The sequence below is a fragment of the Erithacus rubecula genome (assembly GCF_903797595.1).
Source record: "Erithacus rubecula genome assembly, chromosome: 12".
NCBI lineage: Eukaryota > Metazoa > Chordata > Aves > Passeriformes > Muscicapidae > Erithacus > Erithacus rubecula.
In genome coordinates, this window is record NC_136664.1 from 1,225,346 (window position 1) to 1,239,007 (window position 13,662).

Sequence of the window (13,662 nt, forward strand, 5' to 3'; positions counted from 1 at the left end):
CTTCTAAATACAAGGCTTCTCTCTCTCCTCTCTGAGAATTCCCACCTCCCTGGACAATTTCCTGCAGCTCTGCAGAGCTGCTGCTGTAAAATGTAAATGGGTGCAATTTAGAGCTGGCAGGTGACAATTACATGGGGAAAAGTTCCTGTCTGTGCTATTCCAGGCCAAGGAGCCCAGTTGCTGTTGGGCTTGCTGGTGCTCCCTCCTCACAGATTCCCATTCCACTGATGCTTTCCAGCCTCTGCTTTTGGGAGAGGAGATATTCTTGTTCACCTAAAAGGGCTTTGGCTCCAGCTGTGTTTCACATGGAGTTGTCCTTCCAGCCCTGTAACCTGGCAGCCCAGGAGGAGCAGGAGTGCTTTGTGCTCTCCAGGTTGGCTTTCCCAGACCAAGGTGCAGATCAGGGTGAGGAGCTGTGACAAACCAGTCCAGGAACACTGAGCCCTCCTGCTCCCATCTCACAGTGGCAATGTGATCCAAAAATGCATTTTTAATGGAGGTTTTGTACTTGGTTTGGTTCTGCAAGTGGGGGTTCAGTGTGGCAGGGTCTGTCCCCATGTCCCTGTGCTCAGAACAGAGCTGCAGCTGCAGGAAGCTTTATCTGGGCTTAGGGGGATGCTGTGGATGAAGAGCAGGAGGGCTGTTGCTCTTTGGTGGCACTTGATCCCTTCTAGGCTATTCCTTGAATATGAAACAAGCTGTGTCTGCAGCTGCAGGATCCAGTTTGGAGTTGGCCTCTTCTCCCAGGAAACAAGTGATGGAATGGGAGGAAACAGCCTCAGGCTGTGCCAGGGGAGGTGCAGGTTGGAAATCAGGAGGAATTGTCTTCATGGAAAGGGTTGTCAGGCATTGGAAGGGTCTGCCCAGGGAGGTGGCAGGATTCTCATCCCTGGAGGTGTCCAAGGAAGGCCTGGATGTGGCACAGACTGCTCTGGGCTGGTGACAAGGCTGGGATTGGCACAGGTTGCACTCTGTGTCCTGGGAGGTCTTTTCCCAGCTCAGTGATTCCGTGTGATTCCACGTGTGACTCCTTGCAGCACCTCTGTTACTCTCTGGGAAGGTGGCAGGAACCTGCTGCAGCTTTCCCACGTTTGAGGGTGCTCTGCCCTCCTGATGTTGCCATCCAGGGGTTGGGAGGGGGTTTATCCCCACGGGAAGTTCCTTGTCTTCAGCCCCCCATCCTTGGGACAGGTCTGACCTCCCTTTCCCTCTCCCAACAGACGGTCGATGATGAGGCGATGGCAGCATAAATGAAGATCAAGTAAGGAAGGCAGAACGATGCCCAAGGGTGGGTGTTCTAAAACACCACAGTCAGAAGATTTCTCTCTCAGCAACGACATGGTGGAGAAACAAACGGGGAAAAAGGTAACATGTTTGCTTCCTTCCTTCCTTTGGGGATGCTGCTCTTTGAGCACGGAGTCTTGAACCTGTGGCAATGTTTGGGATGGTGGGAAGTGGCCCTGGGCTCTTTTCAGGGGATTTACATTGCTGTGTTGGTGCTCTGCCAGCTGATAGGGTTGGGTTTATTTCCCTGTGGCTGCAATCCTTCCCAGGATGTGCTGTGCCCACTTGGATCCCACTCAGCTCAGCAGCAGCAGGAGCTGCTTTGGAAGATTCTCTTTTGCAAGTTCTGTGTGTTCTGAGGGGTTTCTGCAGTCAGCTGTGGAAGACCTAAGGGATGTGTTGATGGTGCAGGTGTGTGCTGGGTGAGGGAGGAGCTTCTCCTGCTCTGGATGGAGATCCAGGTCCTTGTCAGCACGGCTGGTCTGGCTCTGCCCAGCAGCCCAGCTGGGCCAGGCTCAGCCCAGGGGCTGCTCTGCTGAAATTGCTTCTTCTGAGAGTTGATTTGAGGTGTTGTCTGGTTTTTGGCATGGCTTAGGTGAAACTACTGAGATGAAATCTGAGTTTAAGGATAAATACCTTCACACTTCTCCTCTTCATCCCATTTTGCTCCAGGCATGAGCCCAGTCTGCTCTCATTCAGCTTTTTCCCCTTTTCTCAGTATCAGTCATTCCCAGTCAATAGCTGTGCAGAAAACTGTGCAAATGTTACCTTTAAATAAACATGAAAACCTACATCTGCTGAATTCTGCTGAGGAACAAATCTCATCCACTTCCCTTTCATCTCCTTGCTCCAGTTTCTCAGCATTCCCCTGGGAGTTTCTGCCAGGCCTGGGAGCTGAAGCTGAAGCTCTGTCACTTCCCCTGCAATCCCACCCCAGTGATGGCAGCAGCTCCTTGTATGACTGAGCTCATATTATTGACAAAATGAGAAAAACACAGAATAACCAATAGGAAAATCCCAGCCAGGATTTGATTATGGAGCACCCCTTGGTGGCATCTGCCACATTCCCCTTTCTGTGTCACTGCAAGTGCAGGAGTGCTGTGGGCACAGCATGGGGCTTTTAGGAGGGGACAAAATCTGGGATTAGGGGTGTTGGAGGGGGAGCAGCTGCCCCTGGTAGCACCAGGGAAACTCCAGCATTTACCCTGGCAGAGGAGGCTGTGCCCAGCAGTGCAGGATATGTAAATACAGGCTGGGTAAGAAGCTTACTGCTGGCACAGGTGCTTGGGGAGGGAGAGGATCAGTTGGAATATGAATCAGCTCCCATTTTATTCCATCCTCTCCCGGCAGCTTAAGGGCTGTGTGTTATTTACAGAGCAGGTTTGCTCAGAGCAGAGTTATCTCCTGCTGCCTCAAGAACTAGGACACAACTCCTGCCTCCCATCCAGCCTGCCCAGAGTGCCTCTGACAGGGCACAGGGCAGAGTTTCTGCTCCTTTAATTCTGGCTTTTCAGCAGAGGAGACACTCACAGGCTCTGGTCTTGCAGGGGCTGAGCTGAGCTCCAGCCTGAGTGGCTTTTGGCCTGTTTCTGGTTAATTCTGAGCTGAGCTGGAGCAGTGACTCAGGGGAAAAGCACTTCGACCTCCTCCCTGCAGAGCTGCTGTACCTGCCTGTCAGCAGCTGCTGCCTTGCATTCATCTTGCCTTTGTCAACAGAGCTGGGGCTTGGCACAGCTTCCCTGTGAGCCTGGGTCCTGCACAGACCCACTCTGCTGCCCACCAAGAGTTTCCTCCTAATGGGACCTTAATATCTACACTTGATTTAGCATTAAACAGGCTTTACATGCTGGGCTCTGCAGCTCTGGCAGATGGAGGGGGGTCCTGGTGCTGCACTGGGCTCAGCACCACAGGGCACAGGGGGACTGGCCTTGAGCTGAAGGAGGAGAGGGTTAAATGGGATATTGGCAGGAAATTCTTCCCTGGAGGGTGGGGAGAGTCTGGCACAGGGTGCCCAGAGAAGATGTGGCTGGATCTCTGGAAATGCCCAAGGCTGGACAGGGCTTGGAGCAACCTGGAATAGTGGAAGGTGTCTCTGCCCGTGGCAGGAAGTAGAACCAGGTGAGTTTTAAGGTCCCTTCCCACCCAGAGGTTCCCTGGAATCTCACTGGATTTTGGGGCCATTTTTGGTTTTTTAGTGCAGATGTCAGGAGCTTTTCTGACCATTTTTTGTGCAGTTTCTGTGGGATTTTTGTGTTTCTTGGTGTGAATTTTTGGGCATTTTCCTGGGTTGTTAAGGCTGAATTTATCCTGGATTTTTCCTGATGTTTTTCCCAATAATGCCTGGAATTTTGACCCATTTGGGGTGTTTCAGTGTAGATTTTAGGACTATTTCAGGCCAATTTCATTTTAATTTTTATTGGATTTTTGCATTTCTTAGTGTGAATTTTCAGGGATTTTTCTGGTTTGTAAGACTGAATTTTCCCTGGATTTTTCCTGATGCTTTTCCCAGCAATCCTTGGAATTTTGGCAGAGGTCACCAAATTCTACACCTGAGTTCTGTGCTGGAGCACATGGCAGCTTCTCAGGGGAGCTGCCCTGCTCCAGAGGGCTCCAGCCTGGAGGAAGAGGCTGTGATCTGCTATTCTCTCATTACAGAAGAGAGCTCCTGGCTCTCTGCTCCCTGCCCCTCCTCAGGAGGGATTTGGGAGCCATCCCTGGGAGTGCAGTGATGTAAAGTGCTGCTGGATCAGGAGCTGTTTCTCTGGTTTCTGGAGCCCTTATAAGGCTGCACAATCCTGCCCAGGACAGGCATTGGCAGCCCCCAGGCTCCTCCTGCTCCCTTCAGCCTCAAGGCTTTTGTAAAAATCTGTATGCCATATATGAATAATTCTCCTTTCTGGTCTAGATGCACAGATCCCCATAGCAGGAGGAGATTACTCATGGCTTAGGCTGAGCACAGCTCCACAGCAAGGGTTATATCAGTTGTCAGAAGCATTTCCTGATGGGCCTGGCCTGGCTGAGTGCTTACACCCTGTGCTTGGCACAGCCTTTGCCTCTTTATGGGGAAATGCTCCCTCTTGCATAGTCAAAAGTGCATTTTTGCTGCAGTGAACACCAAGCAGAACAGCACTTACCCCAGTTTTTGCTTATAGGAGCTGGCAGAGGTTAAAAAAACTTGAGGTTTTTCTCCTTCCCCTTCTCCCCTTTTCAGAAAAGGGAATGTGGTCCTCATTTTTCAGTTCTTCATTAAATCTGTGGTGCTATTTCCAGAGTGGGTGAGTGAGTGCTGAGCTCTGTGTCCAGCACAGAGTCACCCACAGGGTGTAAAGCTGCAGGGGTGTCTGGGTGACTGAAGAGAGGACATTTCAGTGAAGTTAATCAGCCCTTGCTCATCACTGGGTCACATTTCTTACAAACTTTGGTGCCTGGGGCTCACAGGAATGGGGCTTCAGCTCCAGTCACCTCCATGCTCCACATGTTTTATTGCAGCATGGGTAACAACTCAAATTCAAACTTTCTGGAACTTTGTGTGTATGTGTTGTACGAGGGGCCCGGGTTTAGGGAATTGTTTGGTTTTCACCACATCCAGTTGCTTCCTTTTTGTAATGCAGGGTGGGAACCTTCTGCCCCCTCTCCCTTCCTGCTGGCAGAGCCAGGACAGACCCAGTGGTGCAGGGAAAGTCCCTCTGTGGCAGCATTTGCTTTTTGCAGCGTGGGTTGTTGCCCACAGCAGGAGTCTGATGTGGGGCACAGCCTTGGAGCCCTCCTGGGCTTCTCCTCCCAGGCTGCCCCTGCTGGTTTTGTTCACTGCTGCCTAATTTTTACTGACATCACAACCTGGAATGCTTGGAGCTCATTTTGGAGAACAAAGGGCTGTGGGGATTTCCATGGCTGGCAGTGCAAGTCTCTGCATAAGCACTGGGTGCGAGTCAGGCTGTCTGAGAGAGGTGGTGGGGCTGGAAATACAGATTTCTTTGCATGGCTTTGTAAATCATAGAATCATGGTTTGGCTTGGAAGGGACCTTAAAGCTCAGCTCATCCCTTCCATTAGGTCAGAGCCCCATCTAAATGGCTCTGTCTTTCAGAAATCTGCATCAAAAAGCCCCACAGGACTGTTTTTGCTCTGAGGATTGGCCTTTGGCCAGTTTGTGTGTCACAGGTGCAGATTGGTATCAGGGTCTGTGGTGCTGGTGGGAGAAGCCCTTCCATCCCCACCCTGCAGCACCTCACTGTGGGTGCTGCTGGGGCCAGTTCCTGGTGGGTTTGTGCTGCAAACAGCAGCTGAGAGCAGCTTGTGATGCATCTTTTCACTTTTGCAAGAGCAGCTCAAGGTGGGTTGTTACTCATACAGTAACTCTCCTGCAAGTGGAACGTGGCAGGAGGGGATTTTTTTCTGCACTCACGGCTGCTGACTCCTCTTTGCCAAAGCAGCTTTTATTCACACTTGCAAAGGGGAACTTGTTGCTGCTGCTGAGCTCTTGACTCTTCCCCATCCCCAAATTCCTGGCCTTGGAGAGCCCAGCTCTTACACAGGGCTGTTCATCCACATCTCCCTGCCATGGATGGGCTCTGAGCAGCCTGATCTGCTGGGAGGTGTCCCTGCCCATGGCAAGAAGGATTGAGATGAGATGAGCTTTGAGGTCTCTTCCAACCCAAACCATTCCAGGATTTTGTGATTCTAATTTGGATTTGTTCCATTCATGAAACTTGATTCCAATGAGTCTGAGCTTACTTTAAACATGAGAAGACCTAAAAATGAAACCAGGTTTTACTCGAGTAAAAGATGACATCCTTCATTACAGAATTGGAAATAATTAGGGGAGTAAAGCTTAAAATCAGAAAACGAAAACTTGCAGGATTTGGACTCTCCAGCTGCCTTGATGTTCCACCCTGTGCTGCAGGCATCCCCAGCAGGTTGCTGCTTTCCAGGGGGAAGCAAAGTCTGCATCTTCTTTGCTCCAATTAGTAGGAAAGGTTATCATGGTGCTACTGGAGGAATTAATCTTCAAAGTGATGCCTGCTGCTGGATTGTGCTGAGCTGGGTGGGTCAGCAGCTCTGCCACAGCCTGCCCAGCACCAGCATTCACATGGGCACTGCCAGGGCTCACCCTCTGCTCTCACAAGGGTTTTCTCATCATCCCTCTGCTCTGTTTCTCCTCTGACAGGGAGGTTTTAGCAATGTGGCAATAATTGTGGCTTTAAATGACAGAGAGGAGGTTTAGATGGGATATTGAGAAGGAGTTTTTTCTCTGTGAGGGTGCTCAGAGAAGCTGTGGCTGCCCCTGGATCCCTGCAAGTGTCCCAGGCCAGGCTGGACAGGGCTTGGAGCAGCCTGGGACAGGGGAAGGTGTCCCTGCCCAGGGACTTGGAACAAGATGAGCTTTGAGGTCCTTTCCAACCCATACAATTCCATGATTCAGACTTCTAGAATGAGCTGCCTTTTCACCTGTCCCGCTCTTGTTCTCACTCCTGAATTCACAGAGATCCCAGACACCATTAATCCAGCAGAAAACCTACCTGTATGTCTAAGAGCATCATCCAGATGCTTCTTGAACTCTGACAGCCTTGGTGCCCTGACTGCTTCACCCTGCAGGAGCCTCACAGACTCCTGTCTGAACTGTTCAGAGATGCCTTTTGTTCAGGTAGATACAAGGAAAAGTTCAGAATGTGAATGGCCACTGTGGAAAAAGGTGCATTATTTATTTGGTGGCTTTTTATCAGGAAACATACACGTTTTATTTTATTCCTTTGATAAAATATTTCATAGAATCATAGAACCAGGACAGAGAGCAGCACAGGTGATGGAAACTCCCTGGCCTCGCTGCCACCTCAGAGCAGTAGAAGTGGAGTGGTTTGTTAGTCCAAACTATTTTTGTTCACCTCAGAAAGCATAAGTCAAAAGCTTTTCAATCTGGAGGGTTTGAAGGAAATGCTGGAGTGTTTGTTTTGGCTGTGGGGCTGTGTCCTGTCGCTGCAGGGCTGGAGCTTGGCACTGCTCTCCAGCAGGGCTGCCCTTGCTGGGGCTCTGAGCGTGCCTTGGCTGCCTCCAACCACACAGCCCTGTCAGGCAGGTTTGTTTCTCTTGCTTTACCAAAAAAGGGATTCCCCAACCCATTTCCTCCATCCTCTGCAGAGCGTGGCCCCGGGGCTGTCACGCTGCCCGTGGTGCAAACCCTTCCCCTGGGGACAGCCAGGGGCTTCTCTGGGAGAGCTGTGGGCTCCAGACACACACGGGAAGGGGAAGGAGCCACGCACACGGGGACAGTGACACTGCAGTCCTGTGACTGCTGGCACCAGGGCCACCTGCCAGGCAGCAGCACTGTGCCTCTCTAAACAAGGGAATGCTCCTAGGTTGGCTTCTCTGAGCTTCCAGCCACACTCTGGTATGATTTCATGTACTGAGGTTATTGTATTTAATCTCACTCTGACTCTAAAATGCAGAGTCTGGGTTTTGCTGGTTTGTTGAAATCAGATCTGTGACAAAGCTGCTTGTGCTGCCCTTGTTGGTCAGGCAGAGGCAGAGTGGTCAGCCCAGAACTGCTCAGTTAAAATAATCCTGTTCCTCACATACCAAAATCACAGGGCATGACCTGGGGCTGTGCATTCCCAGCACAGTGGGCTCTGGAGTTTGAGCTGGGAGCCAGCTCTCCCTGCTCATGTCAAAAATCTCACCTGTCTCAGTCTCTGTAACTTTTGCTTTGGACGTTCATTCAAAATCTCTCCCTGTTTTTGAGCAGTTCACAGCATTTCTGCTTCACATTAAAATCCAAACCAGCCCAAACAGGCAGGACTGATACAAAGCAGGAATGGATCGTTCTTGTCGTGTGGTTGCATTTGGAAATCCTCAGATTCCCCCATCCCAGCCTACCTTCCCCCCTGCCCACATCCTCAGCCTTACACAAAGTGAGGCTTACATGAATTTCTGACATGAATTAGTTGGAATTTGGCACCACAGCAGCTTTGGTTGTCCTGGCTCTGCTCTGGTGGTGGCAGAGCTCTGTACCTGGGTGGAGACTGCAAAACCTGATGCTGAAAATCCACAACAAAAAGGGAAGGGATGTTGTGTGAGACCACTGCAGGATTTGGCAAATCAGCTGAGCACAGTCTGGAGAAGCCTCTTGTTGACTTTGGTCTCTTTTCTTTCCAGGATAAAGATAAAGTTTCTCTAACCAAGACTCCAAAGTTGGAGCGGAGCGATGGCGGCAAAGAGGTGAAAGAGCGAGCAACCAAACGCAAGTTGCCTTTCACTGTCGGAACAAATGGAGATCAAAAAGACTCAGATACAGGTACAGAAATGCAGCTGCACCCCCAGAGCCTGGGCTTGGCTGCTGGGGAGCACACAGCATCCAGGCTGCAGCCAGCCAGCCCACATGGAAGTGTTGTGTCAAATTCCCTGTGTTTCTTAATTGGAGGAAGGGGCTGGGTAACTGCTCCACATGTGCACATCTGTTCTTGGTGATGCTTTTAGGTGGATCCATGGCTGTGTGAGGAGACCCCCTTCCTTCAGCAGCTGTCTGTTCTCCTTGTTTTTGATTATCCCAGTTCAGGAGCTGTGGCTGGGACAAGCCATAGAGCAGGGCTTGCTTGTGAGAACTTGGAAAACATGAGAATAAAGCTTAGTCTTTAAAAGAAAATCAGCAAGTAGAACCTGGCCAAGCAGGTCAGTCTTGTAGCAGAAGAGTGGCTGGTGCATGAGGCTCCTGGATAGGCTGTTGGATTTGTTAGCAGTTGGGAAGAGCTGTCACAAAGCTTTGGCATGGAGAAAATGGTTTTGTTTGGTTGTAAGGGCTGAGCTGTGGATTTCTGGACAGGGGTTTGTCTGGTCCTTGCTGTACATTCCTAGGAAATCTGCATTTGGAAATAGTTCTGGTCAGGTAAAGCTCAGTGGTTGTGTAAAGAGGTAAAACAGGCTAAAAGTTGGGAATATGCTTGGACATGGTACAAGGGCTGTATTTGGTGGGGCTCTGTGGTGTGCCTGGGAGGTGGCCTGATGTGGGATGTGTCTCCTGGTTCAGGAGTTGGAAGGGCAGATCTGGAATGGCCAGAAATGTCCCTGCAGCAGTGGTGACATGTCCTGAGGGTGGCCCAGTGTTTCCATGGGTTTGTGTTCCTGAACCCCCTGTCTGGGGAGGAAGTTTCCAAACATTTATTAATTCTCTTGAACAGTCTTTGCTGTTTGCAAGGTTTTGGGTGGCTGTGGTATCTCCCTTGGGGTGTCACCTTTGTGGCTGGGGCTGGGTTCAGGCAAAGCTGATGAAGCAGAGTTGGAGCTGCTCTTTGTCAAGGGTGTTTGTGCCATGTTCAGCACTGGGTTGAGAGTTGAAGCCCAAACTCACTGCAGGGCTGTCTGACCCTTGTGACAGCTGGAACATCACGACAGGGATCTGCTTTTCCCAGGGCTCCAGTCTCTCTCTGGCTGCAGAGATGTTGGAAATGTTTGCACTGGCAGCAGCAAGAGGGAAACCAAATGCAGAGGAGAGCAGAGAGAGCTGCTGGGAGGGGCTGTGGCTGCTGGGTGGGAGCAGCAGCCCATGAGACCCCCCTGCTCAGGGGCTCCCCCATCACCCCTGTGCTTTCTTATCTCTGGACACGTCTTCCCTTCCTCTCACAGCTCTTCCCCTTCCTCTCACAGCTCTTCCCTCCTCTGTAGAGCCCATCCTTCCTGGGGAAGTGGGTGAGCTGAGGGGTAGCAGCAGCCCAGCTCCCAGAGGAGACCCAGAGGGGGTCATGACACTCACAGACCCGTTTAAAGACAAGCTGGGCTCTCACAAACTCTGGGAAGGTGTATGGGAGGTGCAGGGAAGTCTCAACAACCTGTTTGGTGGGACTGGGGAGGAAGTGACTGATCCCATCAGGATCAGTGTGCACAGTCAGGCTGGTGCTTAGCAGGAGCCTGTTTCTCTTCCCTGACACACTTTACTCCAGGAACCAGATGCTGGAGGTGGGAGATAGGAAGAGATTTCCTGGCACCTTGCTCTGCTCTTGCACCACCCCATGGTGGCTGTTTCAAGCCTGTCTGTTCCTTGGCCTGGCTCGAGGTAGAGGCAGGTACAGACCTGATTGTGTGCTCAGAGCTGCACCTTGTGGGGGTGGAGGGGTCCCCCAGGTCTGTGCTGGTGCCATCAGTGGCACCTGGCTGAGGACACAGGTGTGACATGCAGGACAGGCTTTTGTCTGGAGCAGAGGCTGCCATGTGCCCAGCCCAGGTTCCTGCAGGAGGGGCAGGCTGCTGCTGGTTCTGCTCCTCATCTTTGCTCCCAGCCCTGGGAGCAGCAGGGTTGCACCATCACTGCTGGCTGACCCTGCTGCTTTATGTAACGTGCTGCTGCTTCCCAGCCTGTGTCCATGGGCTGCTGTGTGCCTGAGGGGCTGTGCCAGGATGTTCCACAGCCATGTGGAATTCAGTGCAAGGACGTGGGAGCCAGCACAGCTCTCTCTTTGCCTCTAGTGGGGTATTTTTCTCCTCCTCAAGTGTTTAAACAATAGCGTGGATCCTCATCCTGATGTGTTACAGTGACTCATTTTCCTTAGCACGGTGTGTGTTGCTTTTTTCCCCGGATGATTCTGGCTCAGCCTTGACGTAGGTGCTCCTTGTGTGGGGTGAGAAACATCAGAGGTGGGTTTGTCTCCTGTGCAGGGGCACCACAACACGCCCTGGCCTGGTGTGGGGCAGCAGCTGGTGCTGCAGGATGGCTGGGGGATGGAGATTGGGAAGGAATTCCTTCCTGTGAGGGTGGCAGCCCCTGGCACAGGTGTCCAGAACAGCTGTGGCTGCCCCTGCACCCCTGGCATTGCCCAAGGCCAGGTTGGATGAGGTTTGGAGCACCTGGAACAGTGGAAAGTGTCTCCCCATGGCAGGGGATGGGACAAGATGAGCTTTAAGGTCTCTTCCCTCCTCAAGCATTCCAGGATTCTGTGGTGTGTGCTCCCAGAGGCACTTCTGGCCAACACTGTGCTGAGCACATGGTTTGGGTACAGTTGGTTCAGAGCTAAATCTTTTAAAATATCTTTCTCAAAATGGTTTCTAGAGCAACACTTCTGGCTCTCGGGTTCCTCAGAGTTAACTAAATAAACTGTCTTTAGAAAAAAAAAAAAAAGTCATCGTGCTGTGAGCCTCCAGACTGTGCATGTTACAGCTCCAGCACTGTGGGAGCAGCATCTCTGTGCCTCAGATCCTCCTCCTTCCCTCTCCTTCCCTCCTGTGGCATCTCCCCACATCCACAGGCACTGCCCAGAGCCTACGTGCAGCCTGGCAGCCGCCAAACCAGCACAGCCAGCTCTTCTCCCAGCAATTCCAGCCAGGAGGGGGCTTCAGATATTGGCTAACTGTGGTGTTCACAAACAGGCAGGGAGCAGGGAGCAGTCCTGGGATGGTCCTGCTGGGAAGGCACCTGGCAGAGGGGTGGGCACGGGCAGCTGGCGCTGCGGCGTGAGCCACGGCTGAGTCACGGCTGACTCAACTGCACCAGGCTGGGGCCAGGCACTCCCCACCTGCCTGGGGCTCTGGCAGGATGGAGCTGCACCAGCAGCTCCCTCCCTGTGCCCTGGGACAGGTAATGCTGCTGGGGAGCAGCTGTGAGGGACAGGGAGTGCAGAATTCCACGTGCTCTCCTTAGCTGGTGTCACGCTGTCGCTCGAGTCCCTTGGCTTGAGGTGCAGCTGTGCTTTCCAGGCCTTTAGTCATCAGCAGGGAGAGTTGGGGCTCAGTAGAAATCTTGGAGTATGCTGAGATGATTTTGGCCTCTCACTGCTCTCCCTGGGAGCTGGGAAGGCCTGAGCGAGGCTGGGTCAAAGCTGGTGGCTCTGCTCTCCTTGGGGTCCTGCTCCTTCCCTGGGTGCCCAGCTCCCTCCCTGGGTATTCCAGTCCCTCCCTGGTTGTCCATCTCCTTCCCTGGGTGCTCTTGGAGGAATAAGGGAGAGAAAACCTCCCCACCAGCTCTCCAAGCTGCTCTGTGCACATCAGCCTTTCCAGGCTCCGAGGGCTCTCCTGGTGCCCAGGGCTGATTCTGGGGGTTGTGGCCAGCCAGGGAGGTGCTGTGGTGGACAAGGGCCAGCATGAACATGGTTGGCAGGAGCTGGCCTTGGAGCTTCAAACTCCTCTCTAATCCCCCGAGGTTGTTACGTGACGCTAATTAGTAGGTTAGAAAATGCTTGATGAATCAGCTGACCCAAACCATCCTCTCCCAGAGCCTGCTGCTGCTTGCCTAATGCAGGAGTGTTTGGAGTGGCACGGCATGGGAACGGGCTCGTTAGTCCCAGGCTGGCCAGGGAATCGTGAGAAGCAAATTGCTGGTTTGTTAGAACAGGCATCTGCACCCCACAGTGGTGTTTGTGCCATTGCCTGTGCCTGGCTGTGCTCCGGTGTGTGCAGCTGGGGCTCGGAGCTGCAGCCGCCCTTTCTTTGCTCGTGTCATTTCAATCCTTTTACTAAAATAGTAAGAAACTGTTCTCACCTAGCAACCAGGGAGAGAGTGAATGTCAGAGCTTCTCCCTTCCTAGCTGGGCTCCATAATGCTGGTTCAGTGTGGAGAGCCTGGCACACAGCAGCCTTCAGATCACCCTGAGAAACTCCCCGTGTGCAGCAGCCATCTGGGAAGGGCTGTGCAGAAAACCAGGTCGTTTTATGATGGGAGCTGCCATAAATCTCCCTCCTCCCCCCTCATCACCTCCTTAACATGCAGAGGGAGAGGTTGCAGTGTGCTGTGTCTCTGTGAACCAAAAATCTATCAATGATGGCTTTTTCCTTAATACAAGAGCTTTTATCAGCGCTGTCTGCAGAGTGTCCTGGCCCCAGCTCCGGGAGGGGAGGGCTGGCCAGAGCCTTCCTCCCCCGTCCTCCCTCCTCCAGTTCTTTCTATTTCGTGGGAAATGAACAGTCTGGACTTGAAAATGGCTCTTGCTCTGAATAATTCACTTTTAACATGGAGATTGTTGTTTGTGATGGGTTCCTCTCCCAGCATATTGGGAGCCAGTGGGTGAATGAGCTGCTTTTACACATCAGGGCACAGCTGTGGGGTCTGGCCTGCAAGTGTAGGGAGGACACCTGGATTTGGACACAGCATTAAACCTCTCTAGTCAAATTATATTTTAAAATACTGCAGCCAGTGGGGTTGGCCCTGCAGATCCTCATCCCCAGGGAGCCCAGCTGAGCAGTGGGGATGGTGGGCTCAGCTGCACACAGTGACCTGACATGGTTATAAAGGGGCTTGTTCCTCCTGCTGGTGCCTTTTCCCTGCTCCTGACTCACAGCCAAGGTCTCCACCATCCTTTCCAGCAGTGTGGGATGAGGCTCTGCCTCTGCTCCTCCATCCTTCAGGTGGGAACAAGCCCTCCACTCCATGGGAGCAGCTCAGGGTGCCTTCTGTCAAGGCAAACCTT

The 13,662-nt window shown here is 52.3% G+C and overlaps 1 protein-coding gene across 3 annotated transcripts in view; it reads left to right on the plus strand.

The window, feature by feature from the left end:
* ANKRD11 (ankyrin repeat domain containing 11) overlaps positions 1-13,662 on the plus strand; it is a 126,490-nt gene that overhangs the window by 92,208 nt on the left and 20,620 nt on the right. For all 3 annotated transcript variants that reach the window (XM_079315952.1, XM_079315950.1, XM_079315951.1), the window contains exons 3-4: positions 1,221-1,365; positions 8,432-8,570. In XM_079315952.1, coding sequence (XP_079172078.1) covers positions 1,279-1,365; positions 8,432-8,570 — 226 coding nt within the window. In that variant the 5' untranslated portion in view covers positions 1,221-1,278. The remainder of the gene's footprint in view (positions 1-1,220; positions 1,366-8,431; positions 8,571-13,662) is intronic.